Source organism: Ornithorhynchus anatinus, chromosome 18, assembly GCF_004115215.2.
Source record: "Ornithorhynchus anatinus isolate Pmale09 chromosome 18, mOrnAna1.pri.v4, whole genome shotgun sequence".
Taxonomy (NCBI): Eukaryota; Metazoa; Chordata; class Mammalia; order Monotremata; family Ornithorhynchidae; genus Ornithorhynchus; species Ornithorhynchus anatinus.
This window is the reverse complement of record NC_041745.1, coordinates 2308012-2321590: the sequence shown is the minus strand read 5'-3', so window position 1 is coordinate 2321590 and position 13579 is coordinate 2308012. Positions and strand designations below refer to the sequence as shown.

Below are 13579 nucleotides of genomic sequence, written 5' to 3'. Positions count from 1 at the left end.
TAAAAAATTAAAATTCCCTTCAGACACGATTCACTCTTCTCATTTGAAGAAAGATGATTCGAATTGGCAAACTGATGCAAAATATTTATTCCAAGTTAGTTATTTTTGATGCAGTAGTTTTCCCCCTCATACAGACTCATGTGATATCCACTTTTTTAAATCTGTAAATAATGTTATCAAAATAATCTTAATCTTTGAAATCTCACAAAAATTTTATATTTTACAATCCACCCTGAATATCAAGGCTGCAAGAACACAAACAATTCCTATATCCAAATATTTTACAGCTGTACCCAAAAAAAGAAAAAAAAAAAAAAAAAGAAACCACGACGCCTGGTTAAAGTGGTGAAGCTACCCGAGCCGCCAAAAAAATAAAATAAAAAAATTCCATGTTATTAGCATTAATTTAACACAATTATAACTTCAATAGTCATCTTGTCATTGACAATGATTGTTTAGCACGTCGCTGAGCCTCTGGGTCCACTGCCCGGGACGTTTTTTTTTTTTTAGAAGCTTGCCGCTCCTCCACCTCCTCTGCCAGCTTGGACCTGGGCGTTGCCCTTTACATATATATATATATACACAAACGCACACACAGATGTATATATACATATATAGCTTTTCTTTTTGTCACAGACCTCCTAGCTGCACAGACTTCTCTCTATTAAGCATAGACCAGGGAAGAACAAACAAACAAAAAAAAGGCAAAACAAACCAAATTCTCTCTTCTTTGGGATACGATTACTTCCCTTGTGCATGAAGGATTCAACAACGAAAGAAGGAAAAAGGGGAAAAAAAACCCCAGAAAAAACAAACGACCAAAAACAACTTGGTGTCGTTTATACCATCTCCCCTGACACGTGCTGACGACTGATTTGACTTTTATTGGGCTGGATTTTGCAGTGTGGAGTTTTGACGCCTGTCCTCAGGCCTCATCGTCTGAGGTTTCGCTGCTACTGGTTTCTGTGTCCGAGTCCTCCAACTCTGGTTTGAAAGTGCTTCTCCATGGGGAGAACAGGTTGGAGCAGCGGGTCTGCAGGAATCCGTTCCTCCCGAAGCCATTTCGTCTCAGCTGGGAGGGAGGGGTGGAGGGATAGAGAGAGCCAGGCAAGCAAGTTACCGGGGGTGGGGTGGGGATGAGGAATGGAAGAAATGAGACTCCGCCCTTGGTGCTGCGCGCAGGCCCCCTCCCCTGCTCTGGGTTCAGCAGAAGGAATCACTTCTAAATGGAAATGCAGGTGAGAGGGCCGGCTCCGTTGGGGATGGGGAGGGGGCTGCTTCCCGCCTGGCAGGGGCCTCTTTCCCTTCCAGAGGGCCTGCTGATGGGCCGACGCTACCCCAGTCTGGCTCCCCCGGCCTCTGGGCCCGATATAAATGTCCCACCGGCAACTACTGTCATAGGCTGAGAAGCAGCATGGCCTAGTAGATAGAGCACAGGTCTGAGAGTCAGAAGGATCTGGGTTTTAAGCCAGCTCCCTCTGCTTGTCTGCTGTGTGACCTGGGCAAGTCACTTCATTTCTCTGGGCCTCAGTTTCCTCATCTGTAAAATGGAGATTAAGACTGAGCATCCCACGTGGGACATGGTCTATGTCCAACCCGATTAACTTATAACTTGTAGCTACCCCGGCACTTAGAACAGTGCCTGGCACATAGTAAGCGCTTAACAAATACCATTTATAAAAAAATAACAAGTGTAGGGGCCAGCCTGGGACAATGTCAATAGCCAGCATGGTTGTTTTTGAACAGTCTATGACTGGGCTCCGGATCAGTCCTGGTATTTTGGTCCTGATTTTCCCCCTCGAGCTGTGACTTACCTGCTCTGACTTCATCTGGAACTCTTTGAGCTCATCTTCGGTCAGGGGAAGGCAGTTCTCATCATTTTCTGGGTACTCCTGCCACCCCATTGCTTTCAACAACCTGAGTTGGGCAGAGTGAGAGAAAGGAAAGAAAGAGAAAAAGGGAAGATGCCACTCTTAGTCAGATTTCCCTAAAGCAGCAGCCACCTGATAGTTTAAATGGCTATGCAGGACATCCGTCCCCGTAGCGCCCCCCCCCCCCCCCCCCCCGGCCTCCACCCCGTCAAATTAGTCTTGAAACTTGAAATTTTCCATAAATCCTTTTCCTAGGTATTGTTTCTTTAAAGCCAATTACCACTATTAGCCTAGTTGAAACCAGGTGGGTGCAAAAATGTTAGGGGGCAAACACAAAAGTGCTAACAGAAAATCAACAGAGAAGCAGTGTGGCCTAATGGAAGAAGCACAGGCCTGGGAAGTTGGGGGGCTTGGGTTCTAAACCCAGCTCCCTACTTCTCTGCTGTGAGACCCGGGAAAGTCACTTACCTTCTCTGTACCACAGTTGTTTCATCTGTAAAGTTAAAAAACCTGTTCTCCCTCCCTCTTAAACTGTGAGCGACAGTGGTTATCTGCTTGTATTGTATCTACCCCAGCGCTTTAGTACATTGCTTGGCACATAGCAAGTGCTTAACAAATACTAAAATTATTCTTGCAAAATGCTTGGAGAACCACAGCTCTGGGCCCTTTAAAGGAAAACCTTCTGCGGTGGACAGTTCTCATTACTGATCACGGAAGGCATCGGAACAGACGGGCCAGGCTGATCCTACTGGTGCTGCTCAGAGAGTCACCTGGACAAACCTGCTTCCTCAGAAGCCCTTGGGGCTGGCTTACAGAGCAGCAGCTCCTTGTGCAGGAAGAACGAGTCCTCCCTAGCAGTCCAGGACCAAGAGCCTGGCTCAGGGAAACAAACGCAAAGTTGGTGGTGAGGGAGAAAAAAAAAATTGGGGTAAGGGGCAGGAACACATGAGGAAGTGTCAGAGTCAGAGGAACTTGCTGCTAAATTAATTCCCGTCCCCAACTGGCCCAAGCAGTCCTCTTGACAAATTCAGAACTGAGTATACGTCAGGACACTGTGGGCCCGGACCCCGCTTCACTCACCTGTGTTCTGCTTCCAGTGAATGAGAAAGGCCTTCTCCTTCCTCCATCAATGGGAGGGAGAGGCCATTTTGATGGCAGCTCTCTTCCCCATTTTCCTTTGGTTCTGGCGTGCTGACCCCCTCCATCTGCAGGCAGGAAGGAAAATCCCAGTGAAAGCCTGCCCCTGGTGTCACTGGGCCTCCTCCGCCTCTGCCCCCAGAGAGATGCCCACCCATCCCACCGGCCCGGACTCAGGAAAGCCACACTGCACCTGGCTCAACTGAGTTGACAGACATCTGTGTCAAGGGTGTGTGTGTGTCCCAAACCCCTCCACCTCCTAGTTCTCTTTTCCCTTGGCAAAGCTTCTCTCGGTCTCTTCTCAAACCAGTTTCCTGGCCCTGCACTCTCCCACATTCCCCTCCAGGAACCTGCTTCCCTGATTCCCACTCCTTGCTCAGGCCTCTCTTGACAAGCGAGAGTGCTCCAGGCCACCCCCAGCTCCCATTCTTTCTTCCTCTCTCCAGCTCCCCTTTTCTCACTGAACCTCATTTTTGGCTCTCCCATTTGCAACCCCTCACTCACGGCCTCCATCCTGCCAGAAGTTCCTTCCCTCTTCAAATCCACCAAACCCAAACTCAACTCTGCCTTACAGGCCACCCAAAATCCCATCGCATTGGGAGTTCTTCCCCAATTAGGCACCACCTTTCCAAGATGTGCCGTCTAACAAAGGCTCTTAACACTTGCTTATCCACTTAAGTACTTAACATATATTCTCGACATCTAACTGGAGATGGCTTTGCCTCTCTAACTTCCTCCTTTAGATAGAAAAACTCCTCCAAGTCAGGGAGTGTGTCTTATTCAACCAAATTCCCCAGAGCATTTTGTTCAGTGCTCTGCACACAAGTGCTCAATAAATGCTACCAACGGGCCTGACTGAAGAGCCTCTCTCGTGCATTTATTCCAACTCACGAACACATACCCCTCTGCATCCAGATATACAGGCCCACACATTTATGTACCTACGTGGCCTCACGGAAAGAGCACGGGCCTGGGAGTTGGGGGACCTGGGTTCTGAGCCAGGCTCTGCCACTTGCCTGCTGTGTGACCATGGGCAAATCACCTGACAGCTCTGTGCCCCAGGATCCCCATCTGTAAAATGGGGATTCAACACCTGTTCTCCCTCTCCTCTGGACTGTGAGTGCCATGTAGGACAGAAACTGTGTCCAACCTAGCTTGTGTCTACCCCAGTGCTTAGTACAGTGCTTGGCACTCAGTAAGCACTCCAATACCAGTATTACAAATATGAGTCAGGAAAAAGGTGAGAGCGGGCGGGATAAAATGAGAAGAGAACATGGCAACCTGGCCTGTGGATTTTTAAGACTGCTGAGCCAAATTCTGGCTGTTAATGATGATGAGGTCAGTGGTAAATGAGCGAGTGGACAGGAGTTGACAGGGCGAGGTGGCAGAGAAAGGTTAGGTTCTGGTCAGTAAACATCTCACTGGATGGTATTGTGGTATTGCTAAATATAAAACACGACTCTCACAGAACAGGTTGAGTCAATCTCCTGGGGTTCCCCCGAAGCCGCCAAGGCGATCCTCCCTTGGCCCCCTCCTCCTCCCCAAAGACACCTTTCTTGCCCTTACATCCTCCAGCTTGTCACATTCTCGGTTTTCCAGGATCTCCCCGTTCCGGTCATCCTTCAGTGCCTTCAGGAACTCACTCTTCTTGTCGGTGGTGCGGCGGGTCAGCTTGGTCAGGCGGGAGGAACTGATCTCAATGGGAGGCGTGGTGCTGGAGGGACTCTGGGGAAAACGCCATAGGAAAGGTTTCCACCAGCGGATGGACAGGAGCCGGGACTGGTACAGTACTGCAGTCCCTAAATCTCCGGCTCAGCCCGCCCTAGTCCCTCCCTAACCAGAGGGAAGCCCAGGTGAGTCTACCTCCAGAAGGCACCACCACCCAAGACGTGTTAGGCCAGCTGCCCTCCATAGGCCCTGCAGGTGGGACTCTTGCTCTACTCTTTGCGGGTGTGGGATACACCCCACTTTTTGAAACATATAGATGTTGGCCATGGCTCAGCGGGATCCCTGACCTGGACTCTATCCTGACCTAGCCCAGATCCTCTGCTGTGCCCGAGGTAAGGTCAAGTTCCTAAATGCCCTAGAGAAGTCTCCCAGAGCTGGTCAACTCAGCTGCCAATACTGGGAGATTCAGAAAGTTGAGATCAGTTCATTACTTAATTTTCAGCAACTGAAAGGACATAAATCATCAATTAAAAATCTTATGCCAGTTTTTTCCCCTCTACCACAGGAACAAAGCCTATTAGATTATGATGTCCAAGTTGGAGGCAGGCTGGCCTAGTGGAGAGAGTATGGGGGCTGGGAATCAAGGAGATCGGGGTCCTAGTCCCAGCTCTGCCCCTGGCCTGGTGGGATGCCTTGGGCAAGTCACTTAACCTCTCAGTGCCTCAGGTTCATTACCTGTAAAATGGGAATAACAATTCCTACATCACAGGGATGCTGTGACGACAAAGTGAGGTAACTGAAGGAAAAGAATGTTGGAAAATGAAAGTGCTATGCAAAAAATATTTTTTTGTTACAGGATTCTTGTTTCTTTTGCAGTGCCTTACACTCAGGTGCTCATTACGATTGAATGACTCTACAGGAGTTATCAAGCTCAACCACCTCCCTCCTTAGAGAGACCCTGAGCAGTTGAACAGGGTAACACCTTGTCAAAAGATAAAGCCCCCGAATCATGACCTAAATGAGAAAAGGCATTTTTTGTTTCAAGTCTTCCCCATGGGGGCTTCCAGAGTTTCCTCCTTACCTCTTTGGGAGAGGTGAGGACTGAGCCACTTGACAGAACCACTGGTTTGGTTACAGAGACCGGACTGGTAAAGGCAGAATCACGGCTGGAGGACAGGGATCCCGGTTTATGTTCGCTTCTGTTGGATTTCCATGGACTGGGCTGGAAGGGAGGAACAGGCAGATCGGAACACAGAAAACAACACAACCTCAAGTTGGCAAGTTCAACAAGATCTTAAGGGCCAAAGAGAAAAGAGAAAGCAACGTGCCATGTCTGGTGGAATGCCTGAAAAATTTATAAGGTACAAATATTTATTTTTTCCACCTTTCAAAAAGCTGGTCGCCTTTCTTGGATGACCCTGTCTTCTCTCAAGAACTTCTACACTAATTACATCTTTCCCCCTGCCCCCCTTTTTTGGGATGGGGGGGTAGGTGAACCAAGCAAGGGCCCAGCCATGGCCACTGTAAACACAGGTGATACTTCTCTGCCAGCTGAAGAAGGAGGTACCTGGCCTCTACTTCTCCACATCTCCTGGCCCAGGGAGCCAGGTCATCACAGCTCTTGGGGCTTGGCCAGAGGTATGGACACTTTTTCACACATCCAGCCAACAGGTTTCAATGCCTTACAAAATACTTTGCCCGAGCATCACAGCCCCTCACATGGTAGGGTTCAGTCGTCTCATCTAAGACGACAATGGTCACATCTAGTCTACTTATCCACCATCACAAATAACTTAAATTTATCTTATGGAAACCCCCCCCGCCCCCAAAACTGAAAGGGTTACGGGCTCTGACCCAAAAGCCTCCTTCTGTGACAATTCTGCCTCCAAATGATAACTTTGGAACAATTCTACCCAACTCTTACTAGTAAAACTAGAAGACTGGCGTGGTGGCAAATCCATTTCCCTCACTGGAGGCTACACACACATATATAATGAACATCCAAAAAGGTCTTCCCTAAGCTCTACAAAGTCCTACATACTCTTCTCTCCGCCCCCATCCCACACAAAGCCCTCTGGGCGAAAGGTCTAATTTTTTTTTTTTTAAGTTTTTTTTCTCTTTCATATATACCTTGGTAGGTGGTGCCGCTGGCTTGGGAACCAGGTTTTTATAGACGCTTGGGACGATGGTGGTGGGCTTGTTCCCGTTTGCAAGGTGAAGTCCCGGAGAGGTGAATGCAGCAGAGAAAGCAGCGGCAGGGTCCTCTTTTGAAACCTTTTTGATGACCAGCATCTTGGTAGGTTGCTTGGCACTAGGAGGGTTTTCTGAGGAACAACGGAGGAATGAACAGAGGGTGAGGGGGGAGCGCCCGGGTGGTGGGATGGGAAGTAGGGGAAGCCGACACACTGAGTAGCCCTTTTTCTGCTGTGGACTGGTTTAGACGTCAGGGCAGGAGCTGAGTCACCGCCCGGCCCCAAGACGGGAGGCCCAAAGGGTGCTGTGGGGGAAAGAGGTAGTGGGGCCTCAGGATTGGCTGGAGAAGCGTAGCCTCTCCAAAACCCAATCCATCAATCACTGGTGTTTCTGCTGGATGCTTACTATGTGCAGAGCACTGTGTCAAGCGCTTGGGAGTGAACAATAAAACAGAATTAGTGGAAACGTTCCCTGCTCATAATAAGCCTACAGTCTAGAGGGAGCTCAGCCCCTTAATAATAGTAATAATAACTGTGGCATTCGCTAAGTGCTTACTATGTGCCAGGCACTGTACTAAGCACTGGAGAATGGGTCGGGGTTGGTGGGGGGAGGCCGGGACAGAACTACTTCCCGGCCTGACTGAAAGGCCTGGATGTGGGCCAACAAATCATCTCCATTTTCAATTGCTCATTCTGCTCTGCCTTACCTTTGGTACTTCTCCTCTGGTTTTTTCCTATTGCACGCACTCTCGCTCAGCCCTATTTTGCTGATTTGGAGGTTTGACTTCCACTGTATAGAAGCTCTGTACCGTGCTACAAATTATTGAGGAAAATGCAGATAGAATCCCGCCCCCCAAAATTATTGTGAAAAATCAGGTGCAAGGAGCAACATGGTGTAAATCTGCCATGGCAGATACCCTTTCCTTTCCCTTGCAGCAAACAGGATTTCTACTGAAGTGGGCTTTGTATGTGTAGTCCGATAACAAAAAGCCACCTCACCGGTTCCTACATACCTGGACACTGCAAACAGAGCAGTTGGGATGCTTAGTCCTTTTCACTCATTTTTGCACAAAACCATAGCTGCTCTTTGGAGGCAAGCAGGAAACTTAGTATTTGGAGTTTGGCTAGGGTTTTATCATGTATGGCAAACATTTACTTATGGAAATTTCCATTTCATCAAGTTTATGTTTAATAGCCAGAAAGCACCTTTCTCTGCCCTCTCTATTTTGTGAAAGGCGGGTGAGGAAAGGGGAGAGCTATCTGAAGTACTAAGGTGAAATGTTAATGAAAAATGCAACATAATGTTGAAATATGTCCTGAATGGGCAGTACATAAATTCCAAAGGGTGGATTAAATATCCCCGTTACAAATCAATCTTGCAGGGGTTACACAAAAAAACACGAAATACTCTTCTCCAATTCCCACCATATAATTGGAACCAGGGAACACAACAGGGATGACTGGTCATGAATACTCTGATTAAGAATAAACTCCATGTTCCTGCTGCCTCTTGAAACTTTTCTGGAGCCTGGTAAAATGTAGAAACCCCAAGGTGATCTCTGGTTTTCACAGAAGTTTTTGTTCCAGCCTCCCATTTTTAAACTAAGAGTCTGAAATCGAAAGGCTTCAGGCACTCCCTTTGGGTGTGAAGTCAAAACAGAGCTCCTCCTACAGTAAGTGCTTGATAGACGGCCTTGACGGCGAGTAGGGAATCGCTTTATTCTGCCCTTCCCAAGAGCCTAGTTCAATGTACAACAAGTCTGTGCTCGATAAATCCTATTCCTACTTAAGAACTTAATGAAATAGACAAAAAAGTGAAATTACCAGTGACTCCTCTAGACTGTAGGAAGTTCGTTGAGGGGAATTTCTATTATATTGTTCTTCCCCAAGCGCTCACAGTAAGCGCTCAATAAATACCACCCTTTTTCTTTTCGTTTTAAGGGTCAAATGGCCAAACATGAATTGGTCTAGTTTAAGAAAGCAAAGACAAAATTTCTTTCCTTTGGTTTTGGTCACTCACCCCAGTGGAACCTAAGCCTACGAATCCAAGGAATATCTGGACATAGACACAGTCCCTGGGGAGGGATCTCTGGGCAGTGACACATTAAAAGCAAAAAACCTCTCTTGGGGATTGTGCTAGCAAAGCCATACTTCTAAGCTAAATTTGAAACCGACTGGGTTATTTTTAAGTAACTGCCTTTTCCTGGAAATTATAAAGATGGGCGAGAGAGAGATGAGGAGGGAAGAGGGTTTCTTTTGGTTTCAGGAGTCTTCGAATCTCTCGAGACGGTTCTGTATGCCAGGCTGGCAGTGTAGCAGGATTTTCTGCGGGCCAACAACATGAGCATGGCATTTGGGAACGTCCAACAGAAGGAAAAGACCCAGTCCCTGCTCTCAAGGAGTTTACGACGACCTGGTGTGATGTTAATACGCTTCCCAAACAGATGAAAAAATTACATTTTCAATGTTTGTTCAAGATACTTTGTTCAAGGGCATAACTTACTTGATACCTACAACTGATTTTCTACTCCCTGCATAAAATCCATTTGGCTATTCCGACTGGTTTAAAAAAAATTTTTTTATAATAATTTTGGTATTTGTTAAGCGCTTACTATGTGCAGAGCACTGTTCTAAGCGCTGGGGTAGATACAGGGTAATCAGGTTGTCACACGTGAGACTCACAGTTAATCCCCATTTTACAGATGAGGGAACTGAGGCACAGATAAGTTAAGTCACTTGCCCACAGTCACACAGCAGACAAGTGGCAGAGCCGGGATTCGAACCCATGAACTCTGACTCCCAAGTCCGGGCTCTTTCCACTGAGCCACGCTGCTTCTCAAAACAGCAGGGTAGCAACCTTCTTCCCTACAGTGAAAACATTTTATATCTATGTTGTTAAATCCTTCAACCCGCTGTAAAGTAGTGGAGAAAACTCTTCACTTACCCCACACTCCAGAAGGTGTCCCTATGGGTCTGCTCTGGTGATTCTGTTTCGCAGCTTCTGGATTCAGAGATGGCTAGAAAAGTAAACGAAGCATTAAATCTTATTAGTTACAGTGATCTGTTATTGGGGCATAATCCCTGCGCACCAAACCCTCTTTGGGAATATGGAGGTTGTCATCGCTACCATCTGCTCAGGATCTGAACACCGACTACGGCTCTCTCCCTGCAAACCATCACTCAGGAGGACAGTGCCCCTCCACGGATGAGTTTTTAACCTCACGTGCTCATCACCTTCCTTCTATGACCATGTGTGAGTAAATACGGAAAGAACTCCTATTCCTATTGGTCTCTAGCTGAGTGCCAGATTTCAAGGGGAGAGGCAACTCGGCAAAATACATAAGGGATAAAGTTAACAGATGAGTGCAATAATATAGAAAGAATTGCTCAAAACCCAAAGGTAGAAATTTGCACTGTACGAAAAAAAATCAACAGATTTTGCACACACAATTTTTTGGGTAGGTTCATTTGCTTCCCCCTAAATAATGATAATAATAATAATATTAATCTGCTGCGACCACATTAATCCTATCACTTATCCTATCCCACCTCGACTACTGAATCAGCCTCCTCGCTGACCTCCCAGCCTCCTGTCTCTCCCCACCCCAGTCCATACTTCACTCTGCTGCCCGGATCGTTCTTGTACAAAAATGTTCGGGCCATGATTCCCCACTCCTCAAGACACTCCAGTGGTTGCCCATCCACCTCTGCATCATACAGAAACTCCTCATCATTGGCTTTAAAGCCCTCAATCACCTTGTCCCCTCCGCCTCACCTTGCTAGTCTTGTACAACCCAGCCCACACTTTTCGCTCCTCTAATGCTAACTTTCTCACTGAACCTCAATCTCATCTATCTCGCTGCTGACCTCTTGCCCACATCCTGCCTTTGTCCAGGAACACCCTCCCTCCTCATATCCGACAGTGACTACACCTATCCCTTCAAAGCTTTACTGAAGGCACACCTCCTCCAAGAGACCTTCCCAGACTAAGCCCTCTTTTCCTTTTTTTCATCTCCCTTCTGTGTCACCCTGACTTGCTCCCTTGATTCATCCTCCCGCTCCCAGCCCCACAGCACTTATGTACAAATCTGTAATTTATTCACTTATATTCATGTCTGTCTCCCCCTCTAGACTGGAAGCTCATTGTGGAATATATCTGTCCTATTGTACTCTCCCAAGTGCTCAGTACACTGCTCTGCACAATGTAAGGGTTCAATAAATACAACTGATGGACTGACTGACTGACGGAAGGCGGAGTTTCTGAGGGTAGATAGCCTCTGTTCTTTCGTTTCCTATTTTGGCCAATGTCTTTAAAAGCTCGATAAAATCAAGTCGGTTAACATTTCCACTGAAAAGCGAAGCAAGATCAAGAGAAGGGAGCCTTCCGGGAACAGAGAAGGCAGAAAAAAAATTCTTCACCAATGAGGTTCTACTTATACTTTTCAGTTATATCATGCCATTCACCTATGGGAGAGTCAGAGTGCTTCTGCTATTCCTCTAGAGATGACATTTGTGATCATTTCCTACTGGCCCCACCCTTCCTGGCTAAAAACCAGTCCGCTCCTGAGACTGCACATCCGGCCACCACGCTCAACCTCCGACACACTGGTCTGGTCTCTCCGAGGACGTCGGAGGAAGAACGCTCAATCGTGTAAAGCTGTAGGTGCGCTCAGAAGCATGCACACTTACAAAGTCTTCTTCCTCAAACTGGAGCTTTTCTGCCTTCTCTTCCTTCTTCTCTTCCCTGGTCTCGGCCGTCGGCTTCTCCTGAAAGGCAGAGCCCTTCCGGGAGTGGAAGCTGCCATTCCAGTGGCGATGGATCCCCGCGCCCCCGCTTCCACGCTGGCTCATGCCATCATGGCCCCGGGAGGAGCCGTGCCAGCCCGACTGGTTTCCGGAGAGTCCGAGGTGGGTGCCCTTGGAGACGCCGGAGTCCACGGAGTCATGGCGGAGCAGGGAAGGTTGGTGCCAGGAATCTAGAGGCCAAGGAAAAGAGGAGTCGCATCTTCTCTCTTTGAATAATTATGGGACATGTTAAGTGCTTACTATGGGCCAAGCACTGTTCTAAGTGGTGGGGTCGACACAAGTTACTCAGGTTGGACACAGTCCCTGTCCCTCATGGGGCTCACCTTCGTAATTCCCATTGGGTGCAGATGAGGTAACTGAGGCTTACAGAAGTTAAGTGACTTGCCCAAGGTCACACAGCAGACATATGGCAGTCGGGATTAGAACCCAGGTCGTTCTGACTCTCTAGCCCATGCTCTATGCACTACACCATGCCTTTACCCTGTTCTTCTGCAGGAAGCTCTAAGGGGAGGGACTTGCTTCTTGGCCTCGCCTGGAATTTTGCCCGAAGACTGCAGGTTCATTTTTTTCCAAAGGGGTCAGATAAACAGGGAACAGAGACAAATCCTAATTCTAGTCACGGAAGTCTAACGTCTGTTAAAGCCAATGCCAGGAATGACCATTCCCCTCAGAAGGGGCAAACAATGACCATTCCCCTCAGAAGGGGCAAACCCCCCGGGACGGTCAGCCTGAACAGCCACACGAGCTTCGCAGGCGACGGTTTCTAGTCTTCTGGCACTTCTTTCCGGCTGCCCTGGGAGCCCAAATGTAGAATAGAAAGGTGGGGTGGGGGGGGAGCCGAGACACAGACGACTTACCTCCTGAGGTCCGTAGAGGCCCATTGTTAAAAAACCCATCAGAAGAGTTGTGTCGCCGGCGGCTCACTCCGAACCGACCCTCTCCCCGGGGAAGGTGCTCTCCGTGTTTTTCGAAGGTGGCTGCAGGGGACTGGGATGAGAGAAGGGGGAGAAGTGGATGCAGGAGAGGCAGCTAGAGGAACTCATCTTCAACAGTCTCTCAGACCCGTATTTTAAAAAAACCCAAACCCCCACTCCCCCCACCTCCCCGCCAAAAAAAAAACCACCCAAACTTCCTGCAAAGCCTCTGACTGCAACAAACCTCAATAAAACTAGGAGAGAAATTTCAGAAGGGCTCAGGCATGTACTGGGCACTGGCCCAACATGACTGTGAGCAGCTGGGCTGCAGCCAGAGCCATCTCTACTATAGATCCCTGGATGGGTGCGGGCATCCCACAGCCAGCCCAGAAAGGAAACTGATCTAAATGCTGCCAGCTTTTAAGACCCAAATGGGAAAAGAGGTCACATGTTTTAAGCTTTTCACTCTCTCCTCGGAGTTCCATGCCAGGAAGGGCCGGAAAGAGACACTATTTTCTTGGGTTGTTATGGGTGTGGGCCGGGTGGGGAGTAGGTGGAAGGCAAAGGAATCACAAATGATGATGATGGCAACTGTAGAGTCAGGCTCCTGTTGGAAGTGATGGTGCTTAGTATAGTGCCTGGCACAAAGTAAGCGCTTAAGAAATACCATCTTCATCACCATGAGCCTAGGACTCGTTTCTTTTTTTTTTTTTTTTGGAATAGTACTTGTTAAGCGCTTACTATGCCCTTGGCTCTCACCGGGCAACTACCCTCCAGAGCCTAAGAGGCCTGGACTTAGGTCAGAAATCCCCAAGAGCATGTTTTGAGGTGGGCCTTCTCTAAGTCCTCGAGCCTCTCCCTCTGGAGCCTGCCCCAGAACCAAGCACTCCCCGAGACCCCGAGCACCACTGCAGCTGAGCCCTGAGCAAAGATATCACATTCTGATCCAAAGACTTACAGCCACATCTGAAAATGACCCTAACAGCACTTT

At 48.1% G+C, this 13579-nt stretch overlaps 1 protein-coding gene across 1 annotated transcript in view; it reads right to left on the bottom strand.

The window, feature by feature from the left end:
• Positions 1-63: 63 nt before the first annotated feature.
• Positions 64-13579, bottom strand: part of GPBP1L1 (GC-rich promoter binding protein 1 like 1) — a 39376-nt gene continuing 25860 nt past the window's right edge. The window contains exons 4-12 of the mRNA XM_029046495.2: positions 12532-12661; positions 11558-11844; positions 9813-9885; positions 6807-7000; positions 5758-5898; positions 4575-4733; positions 2952-3076; positions 1815-1917; positions 64-1072 (exon numbers count right to left, since the gene is read on the bottom strand). Coding sequence (XP_028902328.1) covers positions 926-1072; positions 1815-1917; positions 2952-3076; positions 4575-4733; positions 5758-5898; positions 6807-7000; positions 9813-9885; positions 11558-11844; positions 12532-12661 — 1359 coding nt within the window. The 3' untranslated portion in view covers positions 64-925. The remainder of the gene's footprint in view (positions 1073-1814; positions 1918-2951; positions 3077-4574; positions 4734-5757; positions 5899-6806; positions 7001-9812; positions 9886-11557; positions 11845-12531; positions 12662-13579) is intronic.